General features: G+C 47.9%; 2 protein-coding genes across 7 annotated transcripts; one reads left to right on the top strand and one right to left on the bottom strand.

Moving 5' to 3' along the window:
* Positions 1-1,617: 1,617 nt before the first annotated feature.
* Positions 1,618-12,547, bottom strand: COPS3 (COP9 signalosome subunit 3). Of its 6 annotated transcripts, none has more exons than XM_054643782.2 (12): positions 12,403-12,547; positions 9,501-9,630; positions 8,487-8,599; positions 8,336-8,385; positions 7,385-7,477; positions 6,471-6,650; positions 5,405-5,545; positions 4,220-4,393; positions 3,306-3,392; positions 2,917-3,030; positions 2,265-2,345; positions 1,618-1,956 (listed from the first exon to the last, which is right to left on the bottom strand). In XM_054643782.2, the coding sequence occupies exons 1-12, from the start codon at positions 12,455-12,457 to the stop codon at positions 1,903-1,905; spliced, it is 1,272 nt and encodes a 423-aa protein (XP_054499757.1). In that variant the 5' UTR covers positions 12,458-12,547; the 3' UTR covers positions 1,618-1,902. The 6 variants fall into 6 exon arrangements, with proteins under 6 accessions (XP_054499757.1, XP_054499759.1, XP_077043152.1 ...); XM_054643784.2 differs by lacking the exon at positions 12,403-12,547 and adding an exon at positions 12,203-12,225; XM_077187037.1 differs by lacking the exon at positions 6,471-6,650.
* A 1,531-nt stretch (positions 12,548-14,078) lies between these two features.
* Positions 14,079-21,684, top strand: NT5M (5',3'-nucleotidase, mitochondrial). Its single transcript, XM_054643831.2, has 5 exons — positions 14,079-15,239; positions 17,859-17,959; positions 18,332-18,392; positions 18,716-18,830; positions 18,992-21,684. The coding sequence occupies exons 1-5, from the start codon at positions 14,973-14,975 to the stop codon at positions 19,147-19,149; spliced, it is 702 nt and encodes a 233-aa protein (XP_054499806.1). The 5' UTR covers positions 14,079-14,972; the 3' UTR covers positions 19,150-21,684.
* The last annotated feature ends 480 nt before the right edge of the window (positions 21,685-22,164 follow it).

Raw genomic sequence — 22,164 nt, 5'->3', positions numbered from 1 at the left:
TAGTAAAAATGGACATTCTTGTTTTATTTCTGACTCCATGACAGCATGCTGAATACCTTCTCCCCTGGCAAGGGAGCCACTGGCAAGGAGAGTTGAGCCAGGCACATTTCTGGATGGGTGGGGTTTGGGGTCAGTGTTTGCAGTCCCTTCTGTGAGTGCCACATGTGGCTGTGACAAACACCCTGTTTTGGGCTCGAGCCACAGCATCACTAATTACTCATTAACACTTCCATGGGACCAGAGGGGAAAATGGCCAATGTTCAGCATTAAAATCACTGCAGGGTTAATTAGGATAAAAACCTTCAAAATCATAGATCTCTTCTAGTTAACTCACAAGACTTGTGAGTTATGATAAGCCCCAAGATTTTGCTTAAAGATCAGATATAGAAGTTGTCCCAATGGAATTCTCTCAGGCAGGAAGTGATGAGCTGCTCACACTGTGGACCTCCACTGTGTTCAATACTAAACTGCTGTTTTATACTTTTAAAAACATCCTTCACCACCAACCACAACCTGGGACACCTCTCTTCACCACAAAGCAGCACCCTGCTGCCACAGAGGCTCTGCTAAGCTTGTGACACCGGTTTTAAGTGAAAATCCCAACACTTCTGTATCAGCACTGGAAGCACAAATGGAATATTTTCAACCACAGGTGACCTCAATACATACAAACTTCACACAGCAAGAGCCAGAAATGCTCAGCTCCCACCTGGAAAAAAGCTGGCAGGGTAGCAGGAGCAAGCAGCTCCTGGTCAGGTGGTTCAGTAGGAAGCAGTGGCTGCTGAGCTTCTCATTTTCTGACTTGATGACAGGTTTATTTCTGCCTGACAGGAAGATGTTTGAACAGTGAGAATCTTCAGATACACAAGAACGACAGAAAATTAAACAACCCATTGATTTAAGGGGCGAAGCACTTTAAAGAATCCAATAACAAAGTTTAAAATAGTAAATTAAAAACCAGGTACCATTCCAACACATTATATCTGAATAAAATCCTGCATTTTGAGAGCTGTATAGAATTCTATTTATGTTCCATGCAGAAATACTGGTTTCCACCAAAGAAACTATCAGCCTGTTGAATACCTTCATGCCAGTTGCACAGGAACAAACATTTAAATTTCTTTCAGTGTAAACAACTTCCTATCTAGAATCCTCCAGAACACCAACGTTTTCCAAATATCCTTTTGTTTAGGTCTAGTAAGTTTCATCTAAGAGCAAATAATATTAGCAGATATTTTGCAACAGAAACTTAAAATCATAAACAGCTGTCATGTATGTTTTCCATATATGATTCCTACTGTGCAGCAAACTTCCTTACAAGGACATGTTGATAGCCTCATCCTTTTGGGAAGAACAGTTCTTATTTCCTCATTTAACAGACAGCACCAGCTACATTGGGCATATGCAAATTCCCTACATTATGATTTGCTTGAACTCCACCCCTCTGCCCCTACCACACATATGATAAATCTGCACTTTGAGCCAACTTTAAATACAGAATAATGAACCAATAATTATCTTGTCAGTGAACCAACACTAGTTTGTATTCTTCCCTGAATAACACTTTCTTTTGCAGAAGAGAAGGACTGCTACAGAAACACGGCAACATTCAAACCCTTTAAAACAAAAGGTAGATTATTTAATGCATTAACAATGTTAATCTGAAGATAAATAAATCCACAACAGACTTTCAAGTTTCTTTTGAGATTTCCTTTTTCTTTGCAGAGAATATTTCTGATATTATACAGTACTGAGAGGGTGTTCTTTTATTTTCTTAATGTCCAGGTGAAAAGCAAAGCTCAGTTCTCTCTGCTCTCTTTGTGGAACTCCTCAATGCCCTGCTCCAGGCGTGATTCTTTCATAAGCTTTTACTTGAAAGCGGAGTGGTGAGCAACATTAATTTCAAGAATAACTGGATGGTTTGGTCCCTGAGTCATCTTCTTGAGAGCCCATACTCTGAAAGGGAGAGAGTTAGTTCTGTTCAGAAACAGGTCTGCAGGCTTGACAATGACAGTTCTTTCAAGTGAACAGGCAGGAAAATAAAGTGCCTATGAAATAACATGCACTTAATTTTCTGGTTGAAATCACTGCAGGATTAATTAGGGAAAAGCACCTTCAAAATTAATAAATTATCTTTACGATGTGTCATGATGTTTATGCACATATTATTAATAATGTGTAATGACAACACTGTAAATGCTGACATTCAGTACAACACACTCACTGCACTGAATGAATCTCTTACAAGACATTAAATCCATTACCTTCTGCACAAACTGAGGGTTCACAGTGATCTCTTGATCCATGGCTTTCAGTCGTTCATCAAGCTCTATACATTTCAGCATCTTAAAAATATTTATGAAATTGATTACTGTGTCTAGCTTGTACCTGATCTTCAATAAATTTCATGGCTGTGCCATGTAGAACTAATAACTTTTGCCACCACTAAAGTTCCACATCAAAATGTTCTCATCCCTCACTTCCAAACAAAAGTGCCAGACCATTTTTTATTCCCTTCTTTGATCCATGTCCCCCTAACAGCCCTTTTTAAGGCCATTGATAGAGAGTCCCCCGAGGCTCAACCACCTTCACCTACAGGCAGGTTATTGAGAGCCAATGGAAGCGACCCTTAAAGTTTAAAACTCTAAAAACAATCTTTCCAATCCATTCAAGGATCTCCTCATCACCAACAGCAAGCAGTCAGTCTCCTGAAACAGCTCAAGCTGTGCAGGACAAAACAGGGAACACACTGACAGAAAGTATTAATCTAAAAGCGATGAAAATACTGTGAAATAGTCAAATAGTGATTTACAGTCCTCACTCTCTATATCTAAGTTACTACACTGGCTTCTGCCAGCAGCTCTCTGATTACATACTAAGGTTCTTTGGTAAGAATTCCAAAAGTAAAAGATTTACCTCCTGATCAATGTTATGAAGCATAGCTGGATTGTTATATTTTTCAGGATTATCATGGAAACAGACCATACCATCTTTCTGATTAATACTTGCAAAGATTTCACCATCTTCTATCTGAAATGACAGAGGGTTTAATGGAAGTTATCACAAAGAACAGAATTTCAGGTAACTCTTTGCGGAATTGTTTTTAACTTGGTTGTTTTTATTTCCCACAGCTTCCCAAATCCACGATTCATGCCTTATCTTACACGGAGAACAGCTTTTTAGATTTTTTGAGAACAGTCTCAACACCACAGCAAACTGCCAGCATTTCCTCCACCCTGCTCAGGATGGGTACTGCCAACCCAAACACTAATTTTGGGATGGCTTACCCAAGTCAGAGGCCTTACCATGTGGAGGACGTATTTTTCTGCTTCTTGGGGCCCCGACAGCTGCACTCGACTTGCCATGTCTTGTAATGACAATGTTAAAAACGTCTGAAATGTACAAAGTTTTCAAGTGTTAAAACTGGATGTTAAGGATTTTATTGTTGAAGCTTCATGGCCTGTGTAACCTGGCTGTGGAAGTCTGATGGGAAGGAACAAGTGGAACACACAATTACTGAAGGGCTCGTGAGAGTGAGTCAGTTCTTTCTCCAGACATTAATTTGTTATACTGAGCATGTATGGAGTCATTACTGATTCCTGCAATCTCATTCTACACCAGACAGTCCTGACCATGTCCAACCTCCTTCTCTCACCTTTTTACACAAAAAAGGTGACTCTCCACCCCTTGAATTTCCTTCAAGAGATGCATATATAAAGGTCCTTATGAGATTTTTTTTTTACTGCAGCAAATATCATTTGAGCTTGCAAAAAAACTGCTTTCCCCAATCACCTTTCAGGATTAATCTGATCTCTCAGCTGAAGGAGCAAATCACTTCAGTGCTTCTGGTTTTCCTTTTATTTCAGACATTTCCAAATCTGTCCAATTCACTCACTCCTTTCTAATGAAGTGGCCTGTAAAGTTCAGTTTTCCTATTTTTTGAATAGGGATGAAGGTCACTGGGTTGCAGCGCTCACTTTTTATATTATCTACGAAAACCTCACAGGAAAAGCCCCCTGACAAACAGATTGAATCACCTTTTAAATAATGCATAAGCAGCCAACTGATTTGTTTTCCTATACAGGGCATTCTCCTTTGTTTCAGACACAAATCTCAGTTTAAGTAATTTCTCTGCCACATTACTATGCTATCATTTAGCTCTAAGTTGAATATATTTCAGAAATACACTCTCAGAAGAAAACTGCTCAGTTTCTCTTACCTTGGTTAGCCTCTGAATATTCTTTTTGTAGAGAGATGACAAGCATTGCTTAACCAGCCCCATATTGTTATCTCTTGTGAAAGTTTCACTGTGTTTGTTCACCAGATTTCGAAGCTCCGAGGGTTTATTGGTTGAATAAACTTGTGCTAATTCATGGTAAGCATTGCTAAGAGGCTGCAATTAGAAAAATGAGAACCCTCCTTGAAGAACACAGTGTTCACCCAGCCTCACAAAACCTATTCAGTGCTCCAACATTAGAAGCCATGCAGGCATTGAAGTAAATTGAAGTAGCTTGGGCATTTCTCATAAAAAACCAGTGTGCCCATACGTGGCTTTATGGCAATGACAGACCCCATACACTAAAATCTGTATTACTGCAGTGTAACATTTAATAAGCATCATTCCAGGACCTTTGTGTGACAGTTTTACTTACAGCAGTGTGAAAAAAACTCTCTCAACTGACCAGCTGAGTTTGAGGTAAGTATTGCCCGTTCTGTCCTCTGAGACATCCATCCCTGACCACATCGGGTCACAGCATCGACAGCAGAGACTCAGAGGGTGAAACCAGTTCACTAAGCTACCTTAAAATGTTTTCAGCTTGTTTATTAATCTCTGAAGTTAGAAGAATTTTGGAACTCTCTAGAATCTTGGTTACAAATCAACAAACTGTTTAGAAGTGTGTTACTTAGGATCAGAACTCTCTCAGTAGCAGTTTTGTCCCCCACCCTACACCCCCTAATCTGAATGCTTACAGACTCCAAACTCGCAGTTTTTTCAGAAGCTTTTACTCTTTAAAAAGCTGGTTTGGGAGTAAACTGTTTAGCAATTTGTGCTTCAATCAGATGAAGTTACAGGTGAAATCTTTTCCTAATGACACTGGAGCTTGAAAGCCAATTGAAATCTGAGTATTTTTTAAATTTTAACATAAAAAGCTATAAAGAGATGTTCAGTATCAGTGAAAAGAATATTGATTAGTACTATTCAACCCTGAAGTTTTGTCAGATTTTAAAAACATGTATCACTGACATCACACAATCACAGGATGATTGTATGGTTTGGGTTGGAAGGAATCTTCAAGTTAATTTCACTCCAAACCCCTGCCATGGACAGGGACACCTTCCACTGTTACACATTTACAAATTCAGATTTATTAATCTATTATTTAGATGCATTTGCAATACTTACCTTAATGAATCTACCAACTATCTGGGAAGTGTATTTTGGTAACTGCTGAACTTTACCAAGTAGTATCAAAGAAACTAGGATATACTTTTTATATGATTCCAACATAATATGACTGACTGCCATGGCTGGAGTAGTTATTGCCTAAGCAAGAAAGAAAGAAAGGGAACAGAAATTTAGTCTGCTTACTGGTAGATCCTGGTAGTTACTGCATGAACAAAAAACTCAATTTCAAGCTGTATGTAGAAAAGATACAGTGACATATGAAATTCTCCTTGAGCGCTGAAGCTTAACTAACTTCTGTCAAAATTAATTATCCAGACATATGCAAAAGAAAGGAAATTTTATACAAGCTACTCAAAACATATCACATTCCAGTGGTGCCTGTCTTAAAATAGACCTGCTCAGATAGAATCAAAACTTCCTTCCTTGGAATGTATCTAAAGTTGCACCAGAAATCATCTGTAGCTACCTGTGAACCTGGATTTACACAGACCCTCAAAGAGGTTTTATAAAGCTGTTACATTATCAGAGGTCTGCAGAATAGGGAAAAGGGATTTTAGATCATTATGATACTGGAACTACACAAGAGCTGACCCTCATTAAATGCTGCACCAATTTGTTTTGCACATTTCACAGCGTTTCTCTCATAGCCAAGATTTTCCCAATTTTACTATTTTTGTTTCCTTCCCAGATAAAGCAAAACCAGCAAAATATTATAACAGCATTGAAGAAGTCTAACTCCTCTCATAAGAGTAGCAAAGGCCTTAGCAAAACCACTGGACTATTTTTTAAGGACACACAACTGTGTGTCAGCCCATGACCTGTTTCTGTGCTGCACTTTCAAGCAGGCAGCTGAAAAATATTTATAGTGAGATAAATTTAGCATCACTCTTTGAGGTGCACAGCTTTATGGTGCAATAAGGCTGTGAGAGACTTTCTTAAAGGAAAACACCTCCATGGACAGTCTGCTTGGGCCAGTTCAAAGGTGCTATGTTTTCTCAGCACTGTTACCCATCTACTTTTGCCTTTCCAGACATCACACTTCAGACTTATCATTTCAAGTTACCTGTTCATAAAAGTAGAGTGCTCTTTCAAAGTTCTTTAGCCCAGTGTATATCATCCCACCATAGTAGTAGTAACATAAAAAGTGCTTCGCATCATATGCCCCATTCTCTTTACAAATATCCATCATGTCCACATCTAGATACGGGAGGGCAGGTTTAAAGCATTTTGCTAACAAACAGAGCTACAAGAAAATAAATCAAGTTTTCATAAATTAGCCATTTCCATTCAAGTTTCCATGAGAAGGAATTGAAACTAAATTAGTTAGTACTACTGCATAAATATCACTCTCCCATGAGTTAAGAAACAGGGTATGTCAGTAGTGGAGTAACACAAGTTGAAAATCTTTAACACAGATTATGAACTGTTATGAAATTATCTGACTCCTAAAGAAATTAAACTCTGACAAAGCTGTTTGAAACTCCAGGACTGCCAGACTACTGTGCTGGCAGCACTAAATGTTGCTCTGAACATTCCTGTCCAACCCTGAATCCCAGGAGGCCAAGAATGAGACAGAAATACAAATCCAGGCCAAAGACACTGAGACAAACATGACTTTTGTCTTGAGCAGCCTTGAGCAGACAGTAGCTGGATATTACACTGATACCCCCCAAGATAAGTTCAGTGTGACTTTCAGCCCACAGAGAAGGGATGCCAAAGGAATTTCTGAAGTCATCAGCAAAATCAAAGATCTGAGGACATGCACTGAACATTTAAAATTATTAATTAATATGTATATCAGATATGGATTTTGTTTCAGTAGATCATATTATTTAATGCTGGAAAAAAACCAAACCAAACAAAAATTCAGTTGAAAATCCATTCTTACACTACAATATGCGAACATGCATTTCCTTGAAATTTTATAGGTATTTTATAAGCTTTTATTCTCACAAAAAGCCCTTCTGATGCCCTTACCTGGCAGAGATCTGCGTGTATTGAGGTCAGCTGGTTTGTGTTCATCTGCATCTTGTCTATGGCTTGTCTGAGAATGCTAATTCCTCGCAGGGGCTGTCAGAAATTACATCTCTTTCAGATAATTTCTCATAGATGGCAGCACATTGGATCTTATGTTGACACTTACAAATGAAAAATAACACTAATTGACAGGTTCCATTAAGTAATAGTTAACTTGAGGTTCCTTTTTTGTAGGATTTCGCAGTCTCTTGGAAAATAAAATTAACCTTGGCTATACAATTTCTCTGGATAAAGTCCTCAATTCTGCTCCACAAAGCCAATCTCACCAGGAAAACAGTAATCTGTATCAATAAAAACCCCTCCTTGATTCCATGACTCCATCCAAACTCCCAACAAATACTAAAGACAAGGTTCTCATTTCACTCCACTTAGAAGCAGAGATCAGATCTGGTCTGTCTCAGGCTAGACTTCACCAAAGTGGCCTGGAAAAGTCAGGATTTTAGCAACAAAATCACTGGTCAAGTATTTCTTAATCAAGTTTCCTGCATATTTTAAGGCATTTCATTAAGAACATTATGTAACACCAGTGAGAATAACACTGAAACTAAAATCACTGACTCACCAGGGCTAATAACCCTTGCAGCTCCCTCCTCTACCCATGCATTGTCTGAAGAACACTCTTGGTACTACAGGTCTCCTATTTTGTGAGGGAAAACATGTTTTTAGGTGACTTTTCTCCCCACAAAATTATCTTCCTTGGGTTTTCCTTAGAGAAATCTTAGCATTTTAAGTCTGGTTTATTACCTTTCAGTAAACTTACTAACTAAGGAGCTGCACAGAAATACTTGATGAGAAGTTAGTGGCAAATCTTTATGGAGTAAGAGGCTGGTAACACCCTCTTGAAGCCTTGGGTATGGAGTAACTTATTTGTACTAGATGAAACTTGCTCACCTGTTTTCTCTCCACAAGGGCATTTGTTAACTGGTGGCACAGGCCAGCAACTAAACACAGTAAAAAACAAACAAGAAAAACACCTCAGTGAAAAATCAGTATTACCAAACTATCCAAAAAAACATGAAGTCTGGAATTAGGCTTAACTTACAAGTGTCTGTTGCATATCTAATGTGTTCTCCATTGCAAGTGCTGATAAAAAGCTGCACCTGTGAGAATAACGTTTCGAAGTCAGGGATGCTGGGCATAGAAAACTTCACAAACCTGAAACAAAGAAACAAAAGGTTTTTCATTTATTGCTTGGAGGTTCATAAAAAGATTCATTTTCATTGCTAAGTCTCTGCATGTAGGTGCTTGCAAACAAATCCAAAGTGCTTATGAGACAGGGCATAGGATTTCCCCAGTAGCTGCACAATAACATCTGAAAACACCTTTTTATGCACAACATAATTCTCAGTTTAGTGCAAACTACAATGGCAAAGATCATTTTCAGTATTATCAGTATTTTGTTTAGAAAGAGTAGCAGAACAAGTGCTAGAATTCTGACCTTTCCCTTAAAAGAGAATTTTACAATAGCAGTGAAACCTGCAGATAGTTCACCTGAAGTCAGACACAGCCAGTTTGAACTTCAGGACTAAATATCTTTACTTTAATTCAGCACCCCCAAGGCAACTCAATTTTATCTTAAACTGCAGACAGCAGCAAGAGCCTCAGTGCTGTCTAAAGACAAACAGCCAAGACCCACGATAAAAGCCTGTTTTTTACTGGAATAAAACATCTCGCTCCATGCTTACAGCTCAGTGAAAATATGCCCTGAAATAAAGTTTGCAAAGCTCATTCTATATATTTTTGCTGAACACATATGGAAAAACACCTATCATGGAATCCCAGAATGGCTTGGGTTGGAAGGGACCTCAAAGCCCATCCAGCTCCAATCCAGGCCATGGGCAGGGACACAATCCCAGGGTGCTCCAAGCCCTGTCCAAGCTGCCCTTGGACACTCTCAGGGATGGGGCAGCCACAGCTTCTCCAAGAACTTGTGCCAGTGCCAGGACAAAAGGCTTTGCCTGTCTGACAGTTCAGCTCATTGCCTGAAGTTTAGCATTTAATTTAAAAAGCATTTAATAATAATGCTTTTTAGCATTAAAAAGCAAGCAACACTTACAAGACAGCAAGAACACCTAGTGAGTGTTCCTGTACATCCAGGGCACCGAGCACTGTATCCAGATGGGAAAGATTTTTTGCTAGCAGCTCTCCACTTTTATTGATCAGTTCACAAAGCTGGGTCATTTGCCCTGAAAAATAAAAAGCATTGTTGTCAAAGCCTAATTAGAGAACATTCACCCATTCCCACACCTCTTTATAATCTGCTTCCTCATGTAACAGCAGGAAATAATAGATTCACCCCAAGTTTTAATTTTCTTTAATAAAACAGGCATTAATTTTCTACCCACCACATTTTTTTTAATATAAAACAAACACCAGAGCTTGTTCCTTGCTGGTCCTCAAGCACTACCCAACTTTCAGGTTTGCTCATAAGCATTTTTTTGAAGTAGACATTAAAGTTACAATTAAGTACCTACAACAAAAATATTTAAAAACCTGTCCTTAAATTTGCTTTGTAAAATTAAAACTACAATGTTATTCTATATGAAAAGTGACTACTTTGAATGAGGAAGGCATGGCAAGCCCCAAAACCTTTACAAAGAAAGCAGATTCATTCCCATGAACTGCTTTCAAACTCTTCCTCCCTGGCAATTAACTGAATGAATTAAAACTATGTCCTTCTGAAGCAGAGTATTGTTTCAAAGCAGAGCATTGTTTCAATGTTCAATCCTTGCAGATTAGAGAGAAAAAACAGACATTCTCTCACCCTTAACAAAAGTCTCCATAAAATGAGGAATAGTGCCTCCATTCAGAGAGATTTACACTACCCTCAGCTCTCTGGCCTTTTTCTTTGAGAGAGGAAAGGCAGGGAAATTCTAGCATTGAAATGTTAGTTTTGGAGTGCCAGAGGGATCAAAAATTCCAAATGGGGGACCAGAGCCCAGAAACGCCTCCTAAACCATTCTCCTCCCTATGGAATTTTGAAAAGGCATAAGCATGGGAAGGAATGGGGCTTGTAAATCTGTCTGTGCTTTGGTCATGGTGCTCAGGCACTGCAAAACCCTAATTCTGGTGTCCTCCCTGTTCCAGAAATCCAGCCCTTCTACAGTTCTATCACTTAGCATTCCCTTAAAACCCCAACACAAAACAAACCCCAAACAGACTCTGAGCAAACTGTTCTAGTGGAAGGTGCCCCTGTCCATGGCAAGGGTTGAAAAGAAATGGCCTTTAAGGTTTCTTCCAAGCCAAACCATTCTGGGATTCTGTGATCTATCCCTCTACCAACACGTACACTGAACAATTTACAGTCCAAGCAGAAATTCCAGCACCAAGCCCAACTAAATGTCCCTTCCTGTCACCTCCCAGGTGGCCAAATGACAGTCAGGAAGTACACACATTGCTCCTGAGTGCTCTCATCAGGCTGCTGGCTCTGGATTGACTTTCACAGAATCCCAGAATGGTTTGGGTTGGAAGGAACTTTAAAGATCATCTCATCCCAAACCTCAGCCATGGGCAGGAACACTCCCACTGTCCCAGGTGGCTCCAAGCGCTGTCCAACCTGGCCTTGGACACTTCCAGGGATCCAGGGGCAGCCACAGCTTCTCTGGGAATTCTGTGCCAGGGCCTGCCCACCCTCACAGGGAAGGATTCTTTCCTAATATCCAATCTAACCCTGTTCTCTTGTTACTATGAAGCCATTCCCCCTTTCCTGTCCCTCTAGTCCCTTATAAATAATCTCTCCTCATCTTTCCTGTAGCTCCCTCCAGATCCTGGAAGGTCACAGTTAGGCCACCTCAGAGCCTCCTCTTTTCTCCAGGCTGAACAATCCAGATTCTCACAGCCTCTCCTCAAAGCTCCATCCCTCCAACGATCTGGGTGGCCTCATCTGGACTTGCTCCAACAAATCCATGTCCTTACTGTGCTGGGGACTTTCTCACAGAGAGTATCTCCCTGGCTCATCCCTAATGGGAGAACTTCCACAAGGCCAACCAGAGCCTTCTGCATCCCCAAAACTCTCTGATAGAAACTTCTCCAGATCAACTACAGAACAAAGATCCATCTTCCATCGGGTTTGTACCCACGCCCTGCAGATATAAATTGTCTCTAAAGTAGAAACACTTTGTATTTATTAAGTGGAACCAGAGTAAGAGAAAGTTGGAGCTCAACCCAAGAACTATAAGAGATAAAACCTGGGGCCATGGTGGGAAACATCAATTTTTGATCAGATCTGGGAGAAAACATCCCAGGCAGAGACGAGTCAGAACACATTTCACAGAGCATCAACAGATAGGGAAAGTTCAAGAACCAGGAAACGCTGCGCCCACACACAGTAAAATTAGGAATTTGGCAGTGAAAGGGAGGAATTCTAAGCGTGATTATTAAAACCCTCTGTGGACACGTGGGTACAGTCTCAGATCTGTCACACAGTTCCGTGGTGGGGCGGGACTCTCTGGCCACGCTCTGCTTTGCAAACGCAGAGCACAGACACTGGGACAATTCAGAAATTTATTTTAAACCGCACTCATCACAACCTGCCCGTTCCTTAGGGAGGTGACAGGCTGGGCCGCACAATCCCATTTAAAGTCCTAGCGATAGTCGCTCCTCCCCCTATTTTAAAGGCTCGGATTTTGGCAGGATCGCCGGTGCGGGCTCCGCTACCGAAACCACCCCTGGGAGACCCACGGAGCTCCGTGAGAGCCCCGCCGGTCCCCCGTGCCCTGTCACCCCTCCGGGAACCCTTCGGGGCTGCCTCGAACTGACCCCGGCCCGGGCCCCGCCGCGCTGGGGGTGCAGCGCCCCGGACCCGCGCCTGAGGGAGCGCCGTGCGAGCGGCCAGGCCCCGGCCCGCCGCCCCGCCACCCGCGCGGTTTGACGAGCTCCTTCGGTCTTCGCCGTCCTCCCTCGGCCCCGCAGGCCCGCCCCGTCCTCCCGGTGGCCCCGGCGGGCCCCGTCCCCCTCACCCTGGGCCGAGAGCTGCCGGACGCTGTTGACGAACTGCTCCAGGGCCGACGCCATCTTGGCGGCTCGCGCCGCGGCCGCGCGCGCCGGAGGGGCGGGGCGGGGGGAGCGGCGCGCGCCGGGAGCCGCCGCCCGCCGCCCGCCAATCAGGGGCCGCCGCGGGGGCCGCGCGACGCCCGCCGCCCGCGCGCCGCTTCCGCCACCTCTCGCGAGAAGCGCGGTCGCTATGGCAACCGCCGAGCCCGCGTCAGGCGCGCGGGAGGGGCCGTGACTCAGCAGCGCCGGAGGGGGGGCGGTGGTGACGTCACGGCGCGTCAGCACTCCGCGACACGAGGCCTTGCGCGACATCGGCGACATTGGGGCCTCGCGACATGAGGGCCCTTGCGATAGGAGACCCCTGCGACACCGGGCCCTCCGTGACACCGGGCCCTCCATGACACCAGCCACCCGTGACACCGGGCCCTCCCCGACACCGGGCCCTCCCCGACACGGGTGGCCGGTCCCTCCCGCTGCCCGAATGGCCGCGCTGCACCAGCAGAGGTTTAATCCCTTTTGTCCCCTCTGGCGGGGCCTCATTGCGTGGAATGTGTGCTCTGGTGTCAGGGAATGGGATGTAAATCCCTCAGGTTAATACGTGTTCTGTATTTTCCATCCCTCCGGAGCTGCAGCAGCGTGTCCCAGAGCTGTTGCAGGCAGGGAATGTGTCGGTCGTTCGGTATCCATGAAGGTGATGGAAGCCTGAGTGGATATCACAGAATTGTAAAATATCCAGAGCTGGAAGGGACCGTCCAGTCCAACTCCTGGCCCTGCACAGGACAAGCCCGAAATCCTACCCTGTGCCTGAGTGCGTTCTCCAAATGCTCCTTGAGCTGTCAGGCTCCGTGCCCTGACCACTGCCCTGGGGAGACATAAATTTGCATGCATTCCCTCCCTGCTTAGTCAGGAAAACCCAGCTGTGTTGAAATCCCGTTCCTCGCAGGAAGCAAAACGCCTGCGGTGCAAGTGAAAGCAAAACACAGACCTGAACTTGACACATTCCCCTCCCAGCCTCAGCTGAGATCACCGTCGTGTCCAGCCAGTTCTTCCTTCCTTCCTTCCTTCCTTCCTTCCTTCCTTCCTTCCTTCCTTCCTTCCTTCCTTCCCTCCCTCCGTGACCTTCCCTAGATCACCCGATCCCAACAGCAGTTTGCCCTCTCTATGGATCAAGGACAATACATTCCACTTGAAAACATTCTGGACTTGAAAAATTAAGTATTTTAGAATCTTATTATTGCTGTCGAGCAGAAACTTTTATTTCCCAGCTCAGTGGTTGCCTAATCCTGTCATTACCACTTGGAGAACTCCCTCTTCTCCATCACCTTTAACGCCCAAAGTGGTTTTTTGAACAGATCTTTGGTGTCTGGTCAGAACACCGAGCCCTTCTTGGTACAGTGCGTGCTTCTTTGGGCTCCGGGCATCGGCTTTTAAGGGTTCCTGTCACACGGCTGTCAAAGAACTGTCAGAAACGAGTGCGTTTCATGCAGAAAATCACCATTTTAACGTGTGTCCCCAGATGTACCCACCACCTCTGCAGGCAGACACGGGCATGGGGAGGGAGTGGGTATCTCAAAGACTGACAGCGAGGGAAACTGAGGCAGGGAGGGGAAGAGCAGCGGTGCCGGGGCAGCCTTAAGGCAGGCGGGCGGCAGAGCCGCTGCGCTGTCGCAGGGCGCTTGTGCCGCTTTAAGGCGGTGCCGGCGCTCCGGGCTCGGCAGGCACCGGGAAGAGGAACTGGGCTTTGCACTGCCGGGTCGGGGCGAGCTCCGCTGTCCCCGCTGCCCTCCCGCCGCCGCTCCGCGCTCGCTGCCGGGGAGGGATGGGGCGGGCACGGGGAGGACGCGCTGGGGGCCAGGACGGGTCCCTGCATCCCCCCCGGCTGCCCCTCCGCTCCCCCGTGCACCCCCCGGCCGCTCCTTCCTCCTCCTTCCTCCTGCTGCAAAGGGATGCGCTCGGCAGGGCTGCCCGCTGCCTCGGTGCCTGCTTGAAATAGAGGCCCCCCCTTTGCTTGGAGAGCCCCCCAGCCCTGCTCTGAGCCCCCTATCCCCTGCCCCGAGCCCCCATCTGCTTCTGGGAGGCCCCATCGCCTGCTCCAAGCCCCATCCCCTTCCTCAAGCTCCTCATCCCTTTCTCAACCCCCTATCTCCTTCGTCAAGCCCTCTTCCCCTGCTCCAAGCTCTATTCCCTTCCTCAAGCTCCTCATCCCTTTCTCAAGCCCCTTTGCCCTTCCCTGAGCCCCCTTCCCCTGCTCTAAGCCCCATCCCCTTCCTCAGGCTCCCCAGTCCCTTTCTCAACCCCCTTATCCCTTTCCTCGAGCCCCCTTCCCCTGCTCCAAGCCCCATCCCCTTCCCTGAACCCCCTTACTCTGAGCCCCCATCCCCTTGTTCAAGTCCCCCATCCCTTTCCTTGAGCCCCCATTCCCTGCCCCAAACCCCCATCCCCTACCCTGGCCCTGCTTCCCTGAGCCTCCCATTCCCTCCCCTGAGTCCCCTGCCCCAAATCCCCCAGATCCCCCCTCCCCAAATTCCTCTCCAGGATGATTTTGCTGAGCTGTTTCCTGCACCTGCGGCCCCGGCGGGGCTGCGGCGCCTTGGCCGGGCTGGGCCGGAGGCTGGGCCCCTCAGCCGGGTCCCGCCGGGCCCTGCGGGTGCTGGTGGACATGGACGGGGTGCTGGCCGACTTCGAGGGAGGCTTCCTGAAGAAATTCAGGGCCAGGTACCCCGACAAGCCCTACATTGCCCTGGAGGACCGGAGGGGCTTCTGGGTGTCGGAGCAGTACGGGCGCCTGGGACCCGAGCTGAGTGTGAGTTGTGCTTCCCCCGCGTGGGCTTGTCCTCCTCAGGGACCCTCTGAGCCCCAGGTCATGGGAGCAGTGCTGTTCCTTGTGGGGGCCACCAAAAAGCTCCCACAGGAATACAGGAGGGCATCCAGTAGTGGGTTTTCCCCCATAAATCTATTTTTTTTCGTGCACGTCTGTGTCTTTCTTAGAATCCTAGAATGCGTTGGGTTGATAAGGACCTTAAAGAGCATCTTGTTCCAACCTCCTGTCATGGGAAGGGACATCTTCCACTAGACCAGGCTGATATGATGGTCTAGTGGGCTTTTTCTCTGCATGCCTGGATGGAGACAGATGCAAGGAAAGGGGGTATTTCAGAACATCTGTCTTGAAATACCCCAGATTGTATAGCTGGGTTTTTCTAGCTCTGATTTGGATTGGTACCATTCCTAGACGGATTATTTAGCTCCTCAAGAGCAATGTGAGGGGTGGGATGCAGAAGAGCGATTCAGAACAAACCAAGCAATTGTTGCTTCATTTGAAGGCTTACTTAAGGTTAAAACAACCCAAGCCCTCCCATGCCAGAAATTATTATATTCAGTTTAATAATTAAAGCTTAAAAGCAGAAGCTCTCTCAATGTTGTAATTTAGCATTCAGCAACAGGCTGACTGCTGTAGAGAGTTGGTTTCTGCCTCTACAAATTTCCCATCCCAGTGGATGTCTGTGGTCTCATCCATGGGTTACAGTTGCACTGGCTGAAATGTGTTATGGTAAATAAAAGTGTTCCTGTTGTTAGGAGTGTGATGGTTACAGGGAAAGGAGTGGGAATAAGGTCCAAGGCTCTCCCATGGGCAAAGTCCTAAACAGCTTGATGAGCTGAAGGAATAAAGTGTCCTTCCTGGCTGGGAGTGGTGAGAGGGAAGTGCAGGACATCATTTGTGTAGTAAAGCAGCTGCTCTAACCCCTGTTTGGCAGGGGTAACACATGATAACAATTTTTTTCTTCCTTGATCCTAACTACTTTGGATGTGTTAAATGAAGTGAGCTCATCTTGTGTCTGCTGTGATCATGTAAAACCACCAAAACCTTGGGCTGAACAAGTAGCAAAACCTGCACTGTCTGACCTCAGGGCAGTCCTGGTTTTCCCCATGGTTTCAGGGCAGGGCTGAAGTGAGTAGGAGCTGCTAGAGACACGTGGGCCATTCCAGTCTCTGGGACCAGAAAATAGGAGCCAAAGAGTTCAAGGAGCTGCAGGTCCCAGCTCTGAAAGGGAGGGAGTTCAGCAATGCAGCAAGCACACAGACCTGGAGGGATGGAGAGCCCTGGAGAGGCAGGGAAATTCCTTGTGGGGCTGAGGGTCTGTCCTGGCCCATGGTGGGATTCCCAGCCTGGGGGATTTTTCCATCTGCTGGTCAGCATGCTGGTCACGGTGCCACAAGGAATTTTTCTGGCTCTGGGAGTGGAGTGGGTCTTTTCCTCAAGCTGAGCTTAGTTCTCCCCTCGTCAAGCTTGATTGCAGAATGCTTTTTGACATAATTGGAAGCGGGATAGCTGTGGAAGTGCTGCTGTAAGAGAACACTTCAGTGCAGTTTGAAGTGCTCTGCTGCACGAGGCTGTGTTTCTCTGGGGTCTCTCGTGCAACTACAGACAATATCTTAAAAATAAAATCCCATTACTGCTCAGTCTGAGGCAGATCAACTGGAGTTTGAAGGTTTGCATGGCCTCCTGGCAAACTTTCAGGCTGGCTGGTTTTGCCATGGAGCCTGGAGGTATTTCTGCATCTGCAGCTCCTCAGCTGCACCACAGCACTGGGGCTTGGCTACTTCTGCTTCTTCCCAGCTCTCCTCCCTGAGGAGACAGTGTTTGTGCAAAATAATAGCTTTCCTTGGCACCTGGCAAGCTGTTAACCTGTTTGAGGCAGTGCAGGGGCTGCTGTTCCTTAGAGCTGTGCTGGGCCCATGGCAGGCAGCCCCTGGACTCTGCCCTCACCCCAAGGTTTTGCTCCCTGTGATCTCCTCTCTGTTCTCCCTGTGCCATACCAGTGCACCCAGGCTGCTGTCCTGGATGTTGTGTTTCAAATCCTTGCCTGGAGATGCTCTATTTGCCTGCTAGACCTTGTCCAGGCTTCCCTGAGGAGGAGCATCTGCATTCATCCTGACATGTGGTTCCTCCTGTAATGTTCCTGCTCCTGGGAGAGCAGCCTGGCTGCTATTTTAAGTGATCTCATGGAGACAAATAGGCCAGACTGCACCAGTGCCTGAACAGCACCATGGTAGAGCAGGGCCACCAGGCCATGTCAGCTGGATCCACGTGGATCTGTCCTTGGATGGGTTTGGTTTGGATCTGGATAATCTCTGGTGTTTGGCCTTACAGGAAGGTGCAGCTCCCTCTGTGTTGTGGGGCTGCAGAGGCAAAACCAACCCTGTTTTTTTGTTCCATCTCCAATCTGGATTGTATGGGGTGGGTGCAGGGTGGTGGGTGGGGAGCAGAGGCACCCACAGAGGCAGAGGGGGTGAGCAGGAGGGACTGGAGCTGGTGCTCCCACTGTTCTCCCTGTCCCCTCCTCTGTCCTAGCAAAGGGTGAGGAGGATGCACATGCAGGAAAAATTGCAAGAAGTGCAGTAACTGCTTGCTTTCCCCTCACAGGAAAAAGCCATCAGCATATGGGAATCCAAGAACTTCTTCATCGAGCTGGACCCACTCCCTGGGGCTGTGGAAGCTGTGAAGCAAATGGCAAATTTGGCAGAGTGAGTATGAACCTGTCTGTGGGGATGGACAGAGGAGCAGCTGTGTCTTCACTTCCACCTCTTGGCAGAAGTGCTGATACAACAGCAGCATTAAAAATAAATATCTCCCAGCCATCAGGGATGGGAGGGGAGAGAGGGCTTTGACTCCTGGAGCAGTCACCTAGAAGATCAGCCATGTGCAGCCTCTTCCCTTCAGCTCTCTGCTCCAGCAAAGGTTGTGAAAAGGGGAATACAATTGTGCTGTGGGATTCTGGGAGATGGGGGATTAATGTGTTAAATCTGTTTGATCTGTGTGTGGTGGGGGTTGGCTTGGGGCTGCTGCCTGCTCTGGCCCAGAATGACACTCTGGCCCTGTTTTTCTCCTTGTGGCAGCACTGATGTGTTCATCTGCACGAGCCCAATCAAGAAGTACCGGTACTGCCCTTATGAGAAGGTGAGCAAGCCCAAATCCCAGCTCCCCCTCCCATCCACACTGCCCAGTGAAAGGTGTCTGACCCCTGCATGCCTCTGGCTGTAAAATTTACCTGTTCCATCCATTTGCATGCAATGAGGTTCTTGGTCTTAGTCTTTCATCATGACATCAAAAGCTGCTTGGCTTTCAAAGAACTTTTACTCCAGCAGCATCCAAATCCATCCCACTAATGAACTTAATTAAGAGAGATATTCTCCCTGTGTGGGGGCCAGGGCTGCCTCCACTCCACCCCCTGCCCATCCATCAGCCCTCCCCGAGCTCACCAGCCATCTCTTGCCTTCCAGTATGCCTGGGTGGAGAAGCACTTTGGCCCAGAATTTCTTGAGCAGATTGTTTTGACACGAGATAAGACGGTGGTTTCTGCTGATCTGCTTATAGATGACAGACCTGATATAACAGGTAAGGGGTGAGGGTGAAGCACTGACTGGAGGCAGCCAGGGATGGGTCTTGGTCTTTCTGTGCTGTTTGACTTTTGTAACTTTGGGGTTTTCATGTTGGAGTAAAGTCAACTTCAGTGTCCCACAGAGTTGTCCAGAGCACTGACCTTCCTTCCCTTGCAGGGGCAGAGCAGAACCCCAGCTGGGAGCACGTGCTCTTCACTGCCTGCCACAACAAGCACCTGCAGCTGAAGCCCCCCAGCCGCCGGCTGCACTCCTGGGCTGATGACTGGAAGGCCATTCTGGACAGCAAACGCCTCCCACCCGGCCAGGCCACCTAAACACCGGCCCCCAGGGCCACCTGGGGCTGCAGCCACCTGCCTGTGTCCCTGTGGAGTCCTGCTGAAGGCCACAACCACGGATGGACAGACAGACAGAGGCTGTCCCTGCTGCACAGAGGAAGAGGAGGGTGAGCTGAAGCGCCACAGTCACCTGGACTTGAAAAACAGACCCCAGCCCAGCCCAGCCCAGGATTGTGCCTGTGGACCCAACAGCCTGGCTGAGGGGGCATTGCCCTCTGTGCTGCATCTGCACCCCCACAGGGCCAGCCTGGTGTTCCTGATGGACAAGGTCACCCTCAGGGTGTCACTGCCCTTGCCTGGGGCCCTGCATGGCACAGACCAGCTCTGCACCTCCCCTCCGCAGCATGGTCAGGGATCATGTGCTTTGTTTAGCTCTTGTTTAGCAAGGTTTCATCCCAAGGGGCTGCCTCAGGAGATCTTTCCCCCTGGCAGTGCCTGGGTCTGGGGAGAGGGGTGGCTGGAAGGGCAGGGAGAGCAGGCAGGGGCTGTCCAGGCTCCCTGCACTGGGAATTGTCACAAGCACATCCGTGGATGCTCTCTGCAGTTCTCACATACTGCAAGGGAAGATGTTGGGGGGATGTTGCTGTTAAAGGCTGGGGAGCTGTGCAGGTTTCAGCCAGGGTAGAGTTAAATTTCTTCACAGAAAATAGAGCCCCATACAAGCTGCTGTGAAAAAAATTAACTCTACCCTGGCCAAAAGCAGCACAGGAGCCCGTGAGAGGTGCCCAGGGTGGTTTGTTCTGCAGCTCCACCATGTCCCAGCTCTGGATGTCTGGGGACAGAGTGCTGCCAGCCCCACTCCCCTGGCTCTCAGCCCCTGCAGAGGTGTTCAGTGCCTGGCTGGTGCAAAGGGGTCACAGCTGGAGCAGCCCCCTCTGCCAGGGGACAGTGCAGGGGCTGCTGAGCTCTGGGAGCAGCCAGCTCTGCTGGGAAGCTGCAGTTGGCCCCCAAAAAGGAAGGGTTTAGACCAAGGGGCAGCTCCAAGAGGGTTGGTTTTGGCATAGCTGTGCCCACAGCCTCTTCCTCCCTTGTTTGTCTCATTTTTGCTTCTCTGAGCCTGCAGCAGTCCAGTCTTGAACTTCAGCCACCTGTCTGGCAGGAGAAAGCTGCTGCTGCTGCTGCTGCTGCTCCTGGCCTCAGAGAGACATCCCAGCTGCTGGGAGAGCCTGGCATCCCCTCCCTGCCTGTGGCACTGCCACAGGGCAGCCACAGCCTGGCTGTCCCCAGCGGGAGCTGCTGCTGAGCCACCCCAGGCAGAGCCCCAGGGATGAGCTGGGTGTGTCACTGCTGACACCACAGAGGCCATTGGCCCCCACTGCTGTGTGTCCCCACGCTGTCCAGGATCCCACTGCTCTCCTGGCCCAAGGACTTTCTGGCTGCAGCAGTAAAATTCCCCCACTTGGACACTTAACCCCCCAGGCAGAGGTGGTGGCCAGGGCTTGGCTGGGATTTGGTGCGACCCTGCACCCCGTGCTCACACCTTTGCTTTGCCTCTCTCCTCTCCTGTGGACCCCATCAACAAATGGACACGAACTTGAAGCTACATAACCAACAAATAATGTAATTCAGCAGTGGCAGCCAGACCCCTCCTGTACCCAGGAGCTGGAGGGGTTCTGGAGTTGGTGCTTTGGAACCTGTGCCTTCCCTGGGTGCTGCAGGGCCAGGGATGGGGCCTCTCTTCACTTGGGGCTTGCCCTGTTTAGAAAGTCAGCATGGTTGGCCCAGGGCAGTAGGACTTACATACCACAAGCATCTTTTTTCTTTCTTTTTTTTTTTTTTTTTTCATTTTTCTTTCCTGTTTAAACCACTGTGTGCTTCTCTGGGCGGTGGGTTTGGTTTGGAGGGGTCTATTTAGGATGTGCAGCCCCCTGGCCAAGAGCTGGCTGGGGGGTTTGCAGGCTGGGAACTGGGACAGTGTGGGAGCACCATGGGCAGCTGCTGCAGCTGCTGAACATCAGGAACCCCCTGGCTCCACCAGCCCTCCACCAGCTGTTGGCCCCTCTGTGCAGCCAGGGTGACCTCATGGGGTCCAAGCTGGTTTTTTTCTGATGGTACCCTGTAAATATGAGCTGCCCAAGCTCCCCAGAGCCTTCTCCCTGCTTATTGAGCCAAAATGAGCTGGCACATCTCTCCAGCAGCCGCCCAAACCTCTCATCTTCCCCCGAGGCTGGGGCTGACCCGAGGGATGTGGCTCTCTGGGGCCAGCAGGACTTTTCCCCGTGGTGAGATGTGATGCCAGAGATAAATACACCACACCAAATATACTTGAAAGCAGAGCTGGAGTTTCTCATGCCTGAGGCTCCAGCTCCATGCACAGAGATCCTGAGCTGGTAGCTGCACTGTCTGCTCCCACACTCGGGACCTGGAGGTGACTCCATCGCTGATGGATCGGCTCGTTCGTCCTTCAAGCCTGTCTGTGTCCAGCTGAGATACACAGAGCTTTTCTTTTTGAATGTACATCTACAAACCTGAGGCAAATGAGGAGCACTGCAATAAACACTGGGTTGTTTGGCATCCAGCTGCCTGGAAATGGAGTTTGGGGTTTGCAGTTTCCCAGCCGTGGCTCTGTGTGGGGATGGGCAGGTTTGGGAATGTCCCCTTGTCCAGGAAACCTGGAACCAGCCCTGCTGCCCTGGCAGTGCCATCACCCTGTTAGACACAGTCCCTGTGGGCAGAAATAAAGCCAAGGGGTGGTTTGGGGTAGAGTTCATCTTCCTAAAGATCTTTTCTAATAAATAAAGCTGTGAAGTGTGTGTCCTGTTGGGCCACAGAGCAGAAGCTACAAAAGGGGCTGGGACTGCCATAGGCTGCCTCTCCCTGGGATTTTATGCCTTATCCATCACTGCTGGCTGCTCCACATCCACACACTCCTGTGAGGTGTCTGTGGACTCCCCTCCCTGCTGTGGGGCTGTGCCATGAGAATCCCTGTGCATGACCAGAACCTGCACACTGTGAGCAGTGCCATGGCCCAGCTGGACACACGGGACCAGAGCC

The sequence above is a fragment of the Agelaius phoeniceus genome, chromosome 16 (genome assembly GCF_051311805.1).
Source record: "Agelaius phoeniceus isolate bAgePho1 chromosome 16, bAgePho1.hap1, whole genome shotgun sequence".
NCBI lineage: Eukaryota > Metazoa > Chordata > Aves > Passeriformes > Icteridae > Agelaius > Agelaius phoeniceus.
The sequence above is the reverse complement of the archived record's forward strand: the minus strand, read 5'-3'. Positions and strand labels throughout refer to the sequence as shown.